We start from the raw sequence: 16,360 nt of genomic DNA on the forward strand, positions 1-16,360 counted from the left end.
AGGAAGCAGGAGCATCTTTCTCAGCTTTGGATGGGGGCACAGAAAAACTAAAGGATGAATCTGAGCTTCCTTTCTCACTGGGTTTAGCTCCAAACAAAAATGCTGAGTTTTCGGAGCCAGAAGCTTGAGAGCTGAAAGTGATTCCACCATCACCACCAAATTTAAATCCTGTACTAGAATCCTGAGATTTAGTCTTTTTTTCAAGCGAGTCATCTACGGATCCACCAAATGTAAAGCCCTTTGACAAGCTCTCTGTTTTTGCTGTGGATTCTGATGAGGCACACCCAAGTGTGACCCCACCAGAAGCTGCATCCGAGGATAAGCCTCCAAATTTGAAGCCCTCTGATTTTGAGGTTGAGTTGGAGGACCCAAATCCAAATTTAAATCCACTTGTGGTGGAAGTAGTATCTGAGAAAGTGCCTCCAAACTTCAGTCCAGCAGAGGTTGAGTCCGTAGAGCTGGTACCAAACTTAAAAGCAGATGAACCTGATTCTGTACTGTTGGACTGAACGCCAAATGATGAACTAAAACCTGAAAAAGAAATGAGAATTCTGGTCATCAGCCTGCTCCTACAAAACAGTAAGCAGCTGCTTTGAAGTCTCCTGACTAATGGAAATATCATTGCAGGGCACTTTACCTTTGGACTCTATTTTAGCCCCTGGTTTTGCTGACTGGCAAGCCACACACTGCTGGTCCTCTGCCTTATTCTGAACACAGCACACCTCACACTCCCAGCTCCCCTCAGGATTCTTAAACTTGTCCCCGAATCCTATCAAAGGCGCAGCAGTGCTTGCAGGTGCAGAGACTGGGGTCGAGACCGATGCGGCTACAGCTCCTGTAATAGACCAAGGAGCAAGACATGACGTATGCAATTATTTTTTATTTATTTGTGGGCATTAAAATGTTTTAACTCTTAATAACTGCATTACTAAAACTTTACCAGGTTTAGAGCTCTGACAGGCTACACATTTCACATCCTGTGCCTTGTTTTGAACCATGCATACATCACAATCCCAAGACCCCCCTGGCTTCTTAAATTTGTCCCCAAACCCTAACAGTCCAGTTGCTGAAGAAGCAGTTGTTGTTGCTGTGGTGGTTGCAGAAGAGGTGGCAGAGAGGGTGGACGAGGCGTCAGAAAGAGCTGGTAAAGTCAGTCTGGATTTCACTCCAGTCCCTGGTTTGGACGTGTCACAAGCTACACATTTAACTACGTCCGGTTTGTTCCTGACCAAACATGTGTCACAGTCCCAGCTACCAGCTGGAGGAGCGAAGAGGGAGCTGATGCTCGCAGGAGCTTCTGTGGGTTTACTGTCTGATTTAGAGGCAGAGTCTGTGTTGGGTTGCGGTGCAAGACAAGCTACACACGTCTTGTCTGAGGACTTGTTTTGCAGTAGACAAGTACCACAGCTCCATGACCCTGCAGGTGGCCTGAACTTGTCCCCAAAACCCGAAAGAGCAGCAGAGGATGTTGATATAGACGGCAGAGGTTTATCAACTGCATTCTGAGCAGGGGATGCAAATCCTAGAAATAAGAAAAGGGTAAATGCATGCAAAAAGCAATGGCCTTCAAAAAATTACAAGTAAAAATAAATAAAAAATCATGAAAAGCCAGTCGTACCAGGTCCCTTAAGTATATCCAATACACTGCCCTGTTTTAAAACCTTTGCAGGTTTGAAGGGTCCTTCAAACTCCTTTTCTTCACTGGCCACTGATTTGACTGCAAAACATACAGAGTAGTAGTAAACACTATAACTATACTTCAATTGAAAATACAACTGCTTTGTAAGTCAAACCTTACCTGGTGCTACTGTTGGAACAATTTTCCCATTGGAGTAAGAGGGGCCCGTCTTCATAGTAGGCGCACTGAAGGTGAATCCAGACTGCAGGGAAGGATCATTAATGCATTTCCTTGTTTTGTATTAAATGTAAAGAGTAAGGGACAAAGGAGACCTACTGATGGAGAGAAAGTTGGAGGACTGGCAGCTGTTGCCTTGACGATAGGTGAAGAGAACGTGAAGGGGACAGATGGTGGTGTGGATGGTGCAGCTGGCTCCTGATAAAACCAATAAAAATGGCACATTACAAATACTCGTCCACCATAACTGCTATGAACCTCTGTCAGCTTGATAAGCCAAGACAACAGCAGGCAGAGGGCACAATTCTAAAGTGTCAGAGGGGAGGTAATACCTTATTTGCTGCCGGTTCCTCAGAGGCAGTCGCAAATGGTTTTGAGGGGAGCGATGAGGTGGGGGTAGGAGAGGAGAAATTTAATGTTGGCAAAGTGAAACTGCTGGGAAGAGAAGCAGGGGGCAGGTCTGGTTCCTCGACAAACTGAAAGGAGAACAGTTTACATAAGCATTATACCATTCCGTTGGACAGCTTCAAAATAAGTTCTACTTTACTCAAGTCTCTGACCTCATCTTCAGGTTTTTTGGATGAAGGTCTGATGGCCCTATCCCTCTTCATTTTGCCCCCTATTGAACCAGCGCTACTGACTGCAGGTGTGCTGGACAAGGGGTAGGACAAACTGCTTGTGCTGGGGACAAACAAATTGATGGACTGAGTACATATGCAAGTGAAGCCACTAACCGTTCTCCTTGTCCCATTAAAAAGAATAGAGAATCAAACGATCAAATATTTCCTCTTACCTGGGAGAGGGAGCCTGGCCATGATCTGAAATTTGAGGTGATTGTCTTACCGGCTACAAAAGGCAAAGAAAACAAAAGTTAGTTCTCTGGAAGAGCTCAAAATGCAGAGTTGCTATAATCCACTTTATTACAGTGCATGCAGTTTTTGTAGACAGTTTCAGCATTAGGTGGACAATGTACATTACTGTTTAGAGGAGTAAAACATTTTTTTTTTATGTTTTTGAAAGAAGAGTCTTTATGCTTACTAAGGCTGAAATTTTTTTAAACCGTCAAAAAGTCCAAATTTACCCTTCATTTCATTTGTTTTATAGTCATATAGTGAATTTTAATGCAGGATGCATTGTTAATTATTAAACTCACAGTCTCCCTGTTGTTTTTCTCCACTCCTCTGTTCACTCCACCTGGGGTCAGTGATGGTCTAAAGGATACCGAACGGTTACCAGACACTGCAGCAGCTGCAGGGACCACCAGCTTTTGCACAGGAGGGACTGACGGCTCCAGCTGTGTGTTGAAGGAACAACATTACAAATACAGCAGACAGTTCCCTACACCACTATGCAAATTATACTAGGCTATCCATTTTCTGGAGGTGTGTGTGTGTGTGTGTGTGTGCGTGCGTGTGTGCGATTACCCATACAGCTATTTTATCTTTCTACATCCAAATTTTCAATTTGCAAAACAACAATCTCACAGCCCTGGATATTTTGGATTATAGGTGGGTGAATAGGCACATTGTTTGGGATTAGTAGCCAGCTGCCACATTTGTTTACAGTTAACGAGGAGCAGCAGAAGCAAAGTAAAAGTTGCCAATTTTACATGATGCACTAAGGTACAGTTATAAATTGTTTATAAAGCATGAAAAAAAGTTTTTTTTCCCTACACATCCAAGATAGACCCCGATTTTAATCTTAAACTTCAAATTCATAAATAGCTGGACTCACCCTTTTCCTCTTTGCCTGAAAATTTGAAACATCAAGGTCTGTGTGATTCAGTGACTGAAAAAATAAGAAAGGAAAGTTTAAAGACTGTATGGACTGAAAACTCAATAGAAGTGAATTTCAAAGTGTTGCAGAATAAAAACTACCATGACTTGGTACTTACAGCTGACAGAGGTGATGAAACTGTAGACGGAATTCTTTTTGCATCCTGCAAAGTTACCAAAACAGGTTTTAAAATGAAATGATTTTGTTGCTTTTTCCACATCTAAGGGAACTATTTGTTTAGCAATTGTTTATTTTAAAAGAAACATTTGTTCAATTTTTAATTCTTTTTCTTCTACAGGCTTAGTAACACTGAAATGTTTTATTTAATTTTAAAAAATTGATACCATAGCAGATAGCACAGACATTGAACTCACAGCAAGAGGACTGGACATGCGCTCCAGGGACTGTAGGATGCGTCTCGCTGTGGCACTGGTTACTCCACAGGGTTGAGCTCCAGCTGGCTTTGCCTTTATCTGTCTCCTAACGGGAGGCTGAGCAACCACAGACCAGATTTAACAATTTTATAAGAGTATAAAAAGTAATATGAAATAATAGTAGTACTGGCCTATGAAATTATAGTCAATCATTGGCATGATTGTTCATACCTGGTAAGGAGTAGCTGGACGCGAACGAGCCGATCTCATCGCAGCAGCTCCTCCATACGTGGTCTTCCCTGGGTAGAAGGGTGAATCCCCCAACTGACTGGAGTTTAGCACTGAACTGCTCAACACTGACTACAAGAGAACAAACATGCCTAGCATTAACCTCCATCTCAGTAAAGTGAGTAGTCATTATTCATCTGACAAGACAACTTGGACATTAAAGGAAACCTTAAAAGAACACCGATTGCTCATTTTCCCAATTATACAACACCATTCAAAAGATTTGTTAAAGTATTTATCCTAATCAAGCTTGCATTTAATAAAAACAAATATTGTGAAATATAATTTTTTTTTAAATAACCTTACCAGTTTTTAATGTCACAAGATATGCTGATTTGGTGCATTTCATATATAAAAGATGAAAACAGTAGTGCTGCTTAATATTTTTGTTATTGCAAAATACAACCATTAGGTCAAGGTCTGGAGCTCTGTAATGCCACAGATTTTATATAACTGAAATTCCACTTTAAATCAGTCAGTCAAGCATTAAAAAAAACGGAACTGCTAAAGTTAAGATTAGAAGCCAAATCAAGGCCATTATCACTTTTTTTCTCTAGGATGTAACTCGCATGTTGATTCGTAACCGACAGGCTAGTTTACACTTTTGTCTTCTGCCAGTTTTCTACACAGGGTGACCAGAGGCTGGGAAATTCTGAAAGACAAATCATGTTCTGCTATAATGTGCACAAACGTATCTTTAATACAGACATGGTCAGTCATAGACAACTGTGTGTCAGCTGTAACGGCAGCTGCAGGCAACATCGCGGTAAGTTTGAGTGCACGGGCAGCGGCTCAATGACCGGAGTCTAAATCATGACGATCAAGCACTTTCTTACTGCTGCTGGCATACAGTAGCTTCCTCGAGTAAATTGTGCAGAAACAAGTCCCAGGCTCTCTCAATTTCTTGCACCAACTGCCAAAAGGCTCGCCATCTCTACTTTCTTCAATCAATGCCCAATGCCTTTCATTTTTGAGTCCTTTATCCATTGCTAGGTCATCATCCCCAGGCTTCATGAACTTGCACTCCATTTTTTTTTTTCCTCCGACAACGCTAATGTGACACTGAACCGGTCTATGCATTGACGTATGTGTGTCAATCATACTGTGTTGCAAGGACCCGCCCTTCTCTGCTTCTTGTAAGCTTGTAACGTTAGTTAAAATTGCATTCCTCTCATATGATTGGTAGGTGAAATAAATTGGCTCTAAAATATTAAACCACGTGCAGGCTCTCTCCTTTTTCCTCACGGCCACACACCGGAGATCCGACACGGTACCGGAAGACTTTAAGCCCTGAATATGACAATCAAGCTTTATTTAAATGATAGAACCTTAGTAATTAGAAAAAAAACTTGGTAACCATGTATGAATGCATATTTGTAATTTCAACTGAACTTCGGACTGGTGGTGGTGCTTAAGATATTGTTGGTCATTCAGTGTTTCTGTAAAAATCAAGTCTAAAAATTTAACAATAATTCTGATAAAATAATAATAATACTTCGAATTCTACTACTAATAACAATATAAAACGCACAAAGGATAAATGAGCTGTTGGGTTCATGAATAACAATCACGTTGTCAGTGTTCACACTAAAGTTTACAGTAAGTAATTAACTATGCTGCGCATCCATTGAGATAAACTGGGAAGAAAGCACATCCCTTGACGGAGAGTGAAACTCTGAAGCGCTCAGTCAAGAGTGCTGGCAAGTGAAAATATCTGCACTAAAATTATACTTGGCCACCAACTCGCACACTGGCGAGTAAAATCTAAGAATTTATTAGCCAATGGCTATCGTTAGGCATCATTTAGTCGCCCAGAGTAAAAACTGTGTCACATATGCAAGTGATTTACTCGCATTGTGGAGGATTGGACCTACTTACTGATGAGGAAGTGCCAAAGACTGACAGGTTGAAGGCTGGTTTTTTCAACCCAGAGTGGGCTGTCTGTGATCCACTGTGGGTGCGTTCTGTCTCTGGAGACCAAAGGGGTGGCACATTCTTCGATGTGGGCAAATCTGGAACAAGAGTAAGCTCTGCGCTTAGTTCTATCTATACCTAATTTAAGACTCCAATAAAACTTGACAATTCAAAAGCCTAGCAACAAAACTTGTGTATCGGTTTCTGCTCAGAAATGTGGTTGTTCACCTTTATCAGATGCACGTGACGAAAAGCCACTGGTAGTCGAGATATTGTCATCCTCATGCTGAGAACTGGAATCCTTAATCTCTTTCACCAGGGAGAAGTTGGAGGTTACAGCGAAAGGGCTCCCTGAGAAGGGTGCTGTGGATGTGGAGGGCTGGGAGAAGAGGGAGCTTGTGCCACCTAATGGGGAACCATCCAGAGAGGGGAAGTGCAGGTGGGTCCGATTGAGTGGGGGTCTCGAAAGAGCTTCATGGTAGTTCCGTGACGCTCTACTCGTAGATGGTTCTAAAAAAATGAATTCAACATTTCAAGTCAAGAATGCAAGCAATGTTTAAAGTAGCCACCTACACAGTTCTCTAGGTTTTGGAATAGCACCTGTGCATATCTGCTGGACAGCACCAACTCATCATACCTGTGTTACTTGTGCTCGGCTCTGGAGAGTGTCGTCCATCTGGGAGCGGGGTGACTTCGTCGCTGCCATTAGGGGGAGGAGCCACATTATTCCGGTCCACTCCGACTGCACTGGTATCACCCTCTGAAACTTCTCCATTTTTGAAGTAATTCTGCAGCCAGGAGGGGACTATGCTCTTCACTGTATCTGTGACCCGACTGATCAGGCCAGGCTGCTGCTACAGGAGCCAAAGGGACAACATTAGCATATCCTGCAGCAACAAAAGACCAGGAGCAATACTTGAAACTCATTAATACAAACAAATCCATTACAAAAGCAATTAAACTGCTGTTTCTGGCAAAAATACAAATCATTAATCTATAATAATGCTCCATCCCCTATAATTAGGGGTGGGAATCACAGGGTACCTCACAATACCAATAATATAACTATACAGCAATTCTGCGATAATTATGTATATTGCTAGACAATCCTATGATACAAAAATATCTGTTGAACTATAAAAACAAAATGCATGTGAAACCATTAAGTGCAGGTTCTCTCTCTTCATTCAAGTCCAAACTGCTGAAAAATCAGCAAAAATGAAAATTGTCATTTACTCCCTCTCAAGTTGTTTTAATCCTGAACGAGTTACTTATGTTCAAAAGAAGTTGTTTTTAAAAATGTGGTTAACCAAACTCAGGAGAGAAACTCCAAAGACAGACTTCATTCAAATATTGATGATAATAACACAAATACAGTAACAAGAGCTTAAAGTGCTTAAAAAATGGTAAATAGACTGAGATAGACATGAATCTCTTCAATAATTATGTTTGGCACCATTTATTTAAAAGTACTATGTCAAATAAAGTGTTATCTTCTAAACAATAACAAGTGCTTAAAGTGCTTAAATAATTAAGTTCTCAAAGTGCTAAAGAACTGAACTGCTAAACTGAAGATTAGAAGTGAAATCCAGGCTATTATCACTTTTTTTTCTGGGATAACTCGCATGTTGATTTGAAACCATCAGGCTAGTTAACGCTTTTTTTTTGTCTTCTGCCAGTTTTATACACAAGGTGACCAGTGGCTGCGAAATCTGAATGACAAATCATGTTCTGGTATAAATGTGCACAAACGTATTTTTTAATCGCAGACATGGTCAGTCATAGACAACGGTGTGTCAGCTAATAGTTGCTGCCGGCTAGAGACTTGCACCCCCGCGGGACCCAGCGCCACCGATTGGGGCGCGGGACAATAATTGATGGGTGAATGCGGATGCGGGCGGCAAGATATTATTGTGTGCGGGTTGCGGGAAAATAAAATTATTTGCAGGACTCCCTCAAAGTGGAAATATCTAACAAAATAAAATAACTAGAAACAAATAGACCTTTATTTATAATAAAATAAAATAAAATAGACTTTGCGGAATGGGAGGGTGCGGATGATAGACAGCTACGTGTAATTCGATTCCAAAATAGCGGATTTGACTGCCGTTCCAGTGCACTTTCCCGGGTTTAAGGTTGGAAAAACATGGGTTACGGGTTGCCTGGAACGCAACATAAATCATAGCGAGCAAGCACTTTCTTACTGCTGCCGGCATACAGAAGCTTCCTCGAACAAATAATGCAGAAACAAGCCCAGGGCTCTCTGTTTCTTGCACCAACTGCCAAAAAACGCCATTTATTTTTGAGTCCATTATCTATTGCTAGAAGTCTAGGACAGCATCCCCAGGCTTCATAAACTTGCGCTCCATTTTTTTTCTCCGACAACGCTAACGTGATATTGACGTATGGGCGTCAATCATACTGTGTTGCAAGGACACGCCCTTCTCTGCTTCTGATAGGCTTGCAACGTTAGTTAAAGCTGTGTTCCTCTCATATGATTGGTAGAAGAAATAAATTGGCTCGAAAATATTAAACCGCATGCGCAGGCTCTCAAATATTATTATTTTTTTCCTCACGGCCACACGACGGAGATCCGGCATGGTGCCGGAATACTTTAAGCCCTGCAAACTGTTGCTGGTCCCCAGTGACTTCTATAGTCTTCATTTTCTTTCAATCAAATTTAATGGGGTCCTGCAACTGTTTTATTACCCAAAATTTCTTATTTTGCTTTCAGCAAAAAACTGACATTAATATAGGTTTGGGACAACATGAGTAAATGATAGAATTAAATTTTCTGGGTGAACTATCCCATTAAATAAGCGGCAGCATGTTTAGTACAATTAGTCTGCTGTTACTTTAAGAGCTGCACACATACAAACATGCAAACTCTTTTGGACTTATCACTTGTAAATGGTGATAGATCTGGTGATTTTTCTCCTAATTCAGACAAGATGACTTTCACTTGAAAAGCAATGTGTTAAGGATACTGGGCTCATATCTTAGCTAGAAGCAATGCATTGAAGTAAACAAGACTTTTACATCAACTTTGCCTCAACCAGTTGATCATTTTATTGATAATTCAAAGGGGAAGTCGTGGCCTAGTGCTTAGAGACTTTGAGTCCTAAGACTGTGGGTTTGAGTCTCGGGACAACAATACCACGACTGAGGTGCCCTTGAGCAAGGCACCAAACACCCAATTGCTCCCCGGGCGCTGCAGCATAAATGGCTGCCCACTGCTCCGGGTGTGTGTGTGTTCACACTTTGGATGAGTTACATGCAGAGCACAAATTATGAATATGGGTCACCATACTAGGCTATATGTCACTTCACTAAAAGGTTATTCTTGGTCTTATTTTTATTCCAAAACCGTTTAGATTTTAACAGCTGATACAAAGGTTTAGAGCTTCACTACCAGAATAAATATTTCCTGACAATATACCCACCCACATGTCATCCAAGATGTTCATGTCTTTCTTTCTTCAGTTGAAAAGAAATTAAGGTTTTTGAGGAAAACACTCCAGGATTTCTCCATATAGTGGGCTTCAATGGGGATCAAGGGGTTGAAGGTCCAAATTGCAGTTTGAATGCACCTTCAAATGAGTCAATTAATGTATATACTTTCAACTAATGTTTTTGTTTTGTTTAATTTTAGTCTAGTCTTTGTGTGAAGCTGTCACTTTAGTTTTTATTAGCTTTAGTCATGTACATACTCTTTTTAGTCTAGTTTTAGTCGACGAAAACGGATGACATTTAGTAGGGCTGGACAATTATGGCCTAAAATCAAAACCTTGATTAATTGAACATTTTACCTCGATTATGATTAATGAACGATTATTTTGTTTCGGTTTTGTTTCATAGTTCACTGTCAAGATTTGTACTGTAAATATGATTGACTATCAGCAGTTATTTTATCTATGTTCTTAACATTTCTCAGGGTTGGGTATTGTTTAAATTTTTATCGATTCCTAGTTTGGATTCCAATAAGATAAAAAAAAATCCAATATAAAAAAAATTAAGTCAAACATTTAGATGTCAAACATTTTTACAAAGCATTCTGTTGCAGCTGAATAACATGAGCAAAAATCAGCAGCCTACAAAGAGGAATTTTGCCTGTGATTAAAAAAAAAAAATACAATAGCAAAAACAACTAGATTAATATAAATTTAAAATATTAAAGTGTTAAAGACAAGTAATAAGATAGGAACAAACAAATCAATAAGCAATATCATAAATAAATACAACTAAACTAAATTTCAGGTACAGAAACTAATTAAAAGTTTAAAAACTGCATAGTTTTCTTTTTATAAATAAAATAAAGATTAATCAAGTTATTAAATCTATTCAGTCAAGATCAGTGAATGATTTTCTTTTGTTCTTTGATTAACATTAATGACAGGCAGCGCGTTTATTAGGCTGTTGTCTCTTTAAGCAAGAATACTGTTCATGTGTGTTTTCTTTCTCATCTGTTTATGTTCACGTAAGACAAAAACGGCTGCGTTTATGATGAAAGTGATGTAGTTTTCTGTATTGTAGTTTCGACTCGGAACAACCTTTTCTACAGTTAAAATACACAGAACAGTCCGAGAACGGACACAAACTGGGAACCCGCAGCGCGACCGCCGACCGCTGCTCTCTGTGCACACGCTTGTGCTTCATGTGCGCTGCACACAAACATGCTATAATAAGTTCTGAGATTCTAAGCTACTTTAGTGATAAATCACAGGACAGCGCTGACAACTAGTTTCGGTGTTCCTCTGTGTGTGCGATCTTCACATCTACTGTTTATATGAATGTTCGTGCCAAAATGCAGCTGCGCGAACATGGTAGCTCGATATAATAATACACATCCGTTAATCTAATCACTTGAATGTCGAAACCATAAAACAAATACAACTGACAAAGTTTACTTAAGACACAAGGCTCACCACTCAGGCACCATCACTACGTGTTGAACCGGCGTTCACCTCCGTGTTTTGCTTTTATGCCACTGACTGGAGAGCGGAGTCATGTGGCTACACACGCGCTAGTATGCTTTTAAGGGGGAAGTGTTAACAGGACTAAAACCCCTTTCTCTGTGTCAAGGCTGATTTATACGCAACGCATGCACAAGTTCGCTTGGGTGAGCACTGAAAATATGATATCATCGCTGTGTTGCCAGAAGTTCGCTTTGAGTCCACGCAAACCTAATTTGCGTGGTGGAGTGCACAGCATTTTTTTTTCTCCATAGTTCTGCATCTGAACATGCACAATTTCAGGGCAATTCTAGCAGAAAATGCACATCTGTGCCGGCATTTGTGTGAAACAGAAGCAGTTTCATGTTCAAACTCCATCAGGTGCTTTTTGAAGGGTTTTTTTTTTTTTTGCATATTTTGCATATTTTGTCCAAGGCTTCTTAATTGAAGCAAGTTTTTATTGTATAAAATAGAATAAGAGCTCATTTTGATATTAATTATACACTACTTGCTTACAGTTGTCTTGTGTTTAATGCAAAATTACAGTCAATAGTGTAAGATTACGTTGGTACATAAAGAAATGGTTAATTCATCAATACATTCATTACAAAACTTGTACCACAAATGCCTGTCTTGCACTAGCTCTGCGATGTGCATCTACAACTTCACGTAAGAAAGGTCACGCATGGTTAATTTTTCGTCTGTGTTTTCCCGATTCAAAAAGGTAGGTTATCGCTCAACATTAGGGATGTTCTTTTTAACCAGTTAACTGACCATTAAGAATTTCGATCGATTAATAAAGTTAAAAGGTTCAAAAAGCCATTTATTCATTTATTTTCAGTAATTGATACATTTAAAAAAAAAAGGCTTGCGGCATTTTAAAATAGGCTACGATACAGGTATAACTCATTGATTTTAGAGAGAGAAAAAAAAAACTGATGACACTTTCTGCCATGTTTCCTATCGCGCAGCACAAAAATGAACTGAAACTGCGTTTTTTTTGTTGTTGTTGTTCATCTTCATTATTTATTATTCAACTAAAATATATATTTATCATACAGGTCTATTTATTCGCTATATATAGCCTAGCTTTATTATGTTTTTCTCCGCTCACAGAAGAACTGCAGGTGCTTGTTGTGATATGAAGACCATGAATCCACATGTTATGTTGTTGCTTTTTGCACATGTAAAATGAATCCCCAGGAAACAAATGTTAGTATATTTAACAGGTCACAGACACGTATCCTTTCTAATTTAATTTAATTCTGGTTTAAAATACTCTCAGTTAACAGTTGATAATCAGTTAATGAGCGTTGGTTGTCAGTTAGGAAAAATAACCAAAATGAACATCCCTACATCGCTTTACTTTTTTAGCAAACAGAGTTTCATGTTCTTTGCATTCACTTTGTAAACACTTGGTGTATTCTTTCGCCTACGTCACGTGTGACCTTTCCAACGTGACTATGTAATGCTGGAAGTTGAGCTAGTCCAAGACGACCGTTTGTGGTTAAAATGTGTGTTTTTTTAATAGACAAGACCGTTATTTATTGGCTGTGATCATGTTGCGCCCTTTTTAGCTGCATTGAAACCGCTAATTCGGACCTTCAACCCATCAGTCCCCATTGAAGTCCAATATATGGAGAAGAACCCTTGAATTTTTTTCCTCAAAAACCTTCATTTATTTTCAACTGAAGAAAGAAAGACATCAACATCCTGGATGACATAGGGGTGAGCAAATTATCAGGATTTTTTTTTTTTATCGTGGAAGTGTACTAATCCTTTAAGCACTTTTAAGTAAAAACAGTTTTCCATGTTTCAAGTGGCCTTCAACTTATCTACTAAGCATGGAGCAAAGTTGCAAGGAAAGACAGCATCCTAAACTTTGATTCAGGAGTTAACATGCTGCAGAAACAGTGTGGCCCCCAAGGCTAGAGAGGGCCTGGATTTGAGAGCTTCAGTTGTCATCTAAAAGAGGCCCTGGGGGCCAAATCACTGTGCAAGCACTACAGCCTGTAATCCGAATCCAGCTGTGCTCATGGCTGGGGCCTCATGCCTGAGCTCAGGGTTACAACATAAGTCACTTCCTGTCAACAGTGCACACATGATGCTACCCAAGGTCAACATGGCCAATCAATACTACCAAAAATGTGTGGGAGAGCAGAGTTTCAAAGTGTACAGGAAAAATAATAACTTAAGTTAACTACACTTTATACTGCACTCTAGGAAGTCATCTAATCTAGTAAACACACCTGCAAGCTCAACTATCTCTTCACAGTGTTAAAATGCACATGTGTAACTGACATGACACACTTTTAAAAAGTTGTGATGTGATGAAATGCTTCACTGAAATGGCTTAGAGACAGCATTTTTTATCAATACTACATGCAGTTTTAACTCATTTCCAGTGAGGTTCCCCACAGAACATTTGTACCTATAAAAATACAACTGTACAGGAGCATTTCAAATGAAAGGTGAAATGTGAATTTTTTTTTATCAAACACAGCATCTAGAGTATATATTTTTCATATTTTAAGATTTTTTCTGGGGGAAAAAAAGGGCTATCCAAGTGTGTGCAGCTTATGCAACACCAGTGGAGGGGGGGAACCAGTTGCAATGATGTGCATAAAAAAAAAAAAAATTATATATATATATATATATATATATATATATATATATATACACATACATACACAGTGTCAACAGAAAATATGGGCCTTTCCATGATTTTTAAGATGCTAAACATTTAAAATGTAAATGCAATACAAAAGAACAGAGACTTCCAATCCCACTTTCTATGGCCAACAGTTTTAAATCACTACATCAGATCAGACTAGAAAACAACTAAAAAAAACATGAGTTTAGAATTAGAGACCAATGTTTTTAAATGCAGATACAAATTTGTAAATATATAATAACCATTATGCTGAAACGGCTCCATTTGTTTCTTTGACAGAGTAACAGTTTAATCTTTAGACTAAAAATAAAAATATATGATTTTACTATTTTAACATTATGATAATGAGCACTTTACCAAATATACATCTCATTTTAAAAAAAAAAAACGGTATTTCCAATTATATCATTTCTACTTAATTTATCTAAAACACAGGTCTTATCTCGCAAAAAGCAAAATGATATCAATATTGCTAAAGTTATTAGCCAAATCTAGTATAGCTTATGATTGGTTAAGATTAGTGAAGGACTAATTAAAATGTCTGTCATAGAACATGGAATGATATTAATCCATGAACGTGCGTTAGTCACTGCACTGTTTATTTTTTCATAAAGCAGCATGTGAATGCTTCCAGATCGCTCTGAAAACACGCCACGACACGCACTCATCCCGCCTTTCTTCATGATGACAAACCTAGTAACATTACGTTAACTACCTGTTCTTTCCGTATTTATGCAAAACGTACCAGACTCGCTACTAGTCATATTAAATTGAACTTCAAACAAGTTTAAGACTTAGACATGAAATATAAGAAAACACTGCCAAAAAGTGCTATGAAGCTCAGGTTACCCACATGTGGACCCTCTGAACGGCGCAAAAGATGGGAGACGTGAGCTTCGAAAGCATTTTATTTAGTGGGTAATCACATTAAAATGTTGTTATTTTGATTCAAATGTAAGTATTCTTGTATGACGACGGTGCAAGGCGCAGCTAACGGCTAACGGTTTGTGTTTTGAAACGCGTTCACGCGGTTGTCTAAAATTATTTAAAAACATTCAAATTTCACTTCTCTGACGCCATATTTTGAGCTTTTTCCTCACTTAACGGCTACGTCTCTTCAGTCAAATGAGTTAACGGTATCGCGGTGACAGTGTTGAGACCGTGTGCTGGAAGAACGTGAAGAGGCCTGAAACAGGCCTCAAAACGTCTACTGCTTCACAAATACAAAACCCGCCGGCTAAACACCGGTGCGCATTAAGCTAAGAACCGCTCAAATCCTTGCCGTGGCGACTAGGGATTCGTTTGATTTACCTGTTTGCCTTTGGCATAAGGTTTTGAAGCGATGTGGTGTCTTCTTGATCTGATTTTCCCTCCTCCTGTCGCCGCCATGGCTATCTAGATTGCGTCTGCTCAGTTAGCGCTTCGCCGGATAGAGCTCCGCTGTCACAGCGCAGCCCTCCAATATACCATCAGCCACTTTGTCGCTGTGGTTTATGGGAAATGCAGTTCGGACAGACACATGCGTTAGGTACCTTAGGTACTGACGTCAGCTTGTAAGCCAACCGGCCGTGGAATTCAGATCGGTGGTTATGATTGAAATAAGGCCTGTGGCAAACATTACGTGATTTTAATGTAGTGTCCTAGAAGATAAACTACATAGTCGATAGATCAAACATGAACTCTGAATTTAACCACAGACCTTATTTTTCCTCATAATAACATAATAATAGTAACATTAATTACACGTATATTTCTTAAATGGCATGTTGGATAATTTACAAGGGAGGGAGACATTCATTTTGAAATGTATAGATCTATATAAAAACTTTATATCAGATTCATGATCGTAACCAATAAACCAGACCCCACATGCTCCTAGTTCAACATCCTTTTTGGTCCTGTAATAATCAGATTTAAATACTGATTGTGTTTTTTCTAGAACTTAACAGGTAAACACAGCAATATCACTGCAAAATTCTTAAACAACAACAACAACATATACAGGTATATTCCCCCACATATAGGAACTAAAACAATTATACTACTATTACTAACACCCAAGAGACTTCAATTCAGTATTTTATTTGAAATGTTAGTATATGTGTTAAGAAAGTGAAAATAACACCTCCTTGAGGTGGTTCATATCAGTGGAAAGTTCAACCATTCATTCATAAATCTCAAACAAAATGGTCATGCCACATTGCTCCTGATTATCACAAATAATTAAATAATTAGATATGAGAACACTGCTGTGGTGGATTCTAGTTTGACTTCACATTTTATGCAGATTCTTGGTCACCTTCCAAAACTGCAGATGCACACAAAATTCATAACTGAAATTTTAACAGTTATTTTTAGGTGTTGATGTTTTAGGGTCTGTATACCATAACTAACAGCTTTGGTATTGCTCAACAATTTGGTCCATGAAAACAGAATTAAATAAAGCAAAAGCAAAAAAAAAAAATGGTAGTAATACAGGCATAGGCTACGATTTAGTATTAATAACCCATGAAAAAAAAAGCATTCC

General features: G+C 39.0%; 1 protein-coding gene across 2 annotated transcripts in view; it reads right to left on the bottom strand.

The window, feature by feature from the left end:
* LOC127935163 (nuclear pore complex protein Nup153-like) overlaps positions 1 to 15,398 on the bottom strand; it is an 18,455-nt gene extending 3,057 nt beyond the window's left edge. Inside the window, exons 1-18 of one of the 2 annotated variants that reach the window (XM_052532793.1) lie at positions 15,145 to 15,398; positions 6,845 to 7,061; positions 6,436 to 6,717; positions 6,172 to 6,305; positions 4,237 to 4,365; positions 4,006 to 4,122; positions 3,750 to 3,794; positions 3,590 to 3,643; positions 3,009 to 3,149; positions 2,649 to 2,701; positions 2,416 to 2,536; positions 2,188 to 2,331; positions 1,955 to 2,053; positions 1,799 to 1,880; positions 1,619 to 1,717; positions 941 to 1,522; positions 638 to 835; positions 1 to 531 (exon numbers count right to left, since the gene is read on the bottom strand). The exon at positions 1 to 531 is cut by the window's left edge and continues 363 nt beyond it. In XM_052532793.1, the coding sequence (XP_052388753.1) occupies positions 1 to 531; positions 638 to 835; positions 941 to 1,522; positions 1,619 to 1,717; positions 1,799 to 1,880; positions 1,955 to 2,053; positions 2,188 to 2,331; positions 2,416 to 2,536; positions 2,649 to 2,701; positions 3,009 to 3,149; positions 3,590 to 3,643; positions 3,750 to 3,794; positions 4,006 to 4,122; positions 4,237 to 4,365; positions 6,172 to 6,305; positions 6,436 to 6,717; positions 6,845 to 7,061; positions 15,145 to 15,222 (3,106 nt within the window). In that variant the 5' untranslated portion in view covers positions 15,223 to 15,398. The remainder of the gene's footprint in view (positions 532 to 637; positions 836 to 940; positions 1,523 to 1,618; positions 1,718 to 1,798; positions 1,881 to 1,954; positions 2,054 to 2,187; positions 2,332 to 2,415; positions 2,537 to 2,648; positions 2,702 to 3,008; positions 3,150 to 3,589; positions 3,644 to 3,749; positions 3,795 to 4,005; positions 4,123 to 4,236; positions 4,366 to 6,171; positions 6,306 to 6,435; positions 6,718 to 6,844; positions 7,062 to 15,144) is intronic. The other variant, XM_052532794.1, reaches the window with a different exon arrangement.
* Between the last annotated feature and the right edge of the window lie 962 nt (positions 15,399 to 16,360).

This window comes from Carassius gibelio, chromosome A19 (assembly GCF_023724105.1).
Source record: "Carassius gibelio isolate Cgi1373 ecotype wild population from Czech Republic chromosome A19, carGib1.2-hapl.c, whole genome shotgun sequence".
In the NCBI taxonomy this organism is placed as follows: domain Eukaryota; kingdom Metazoa; phylum Chordata; class Actinopteri; order Cypriniformes; family Cyprinidae; genus Carassius; species Carassius gibelio.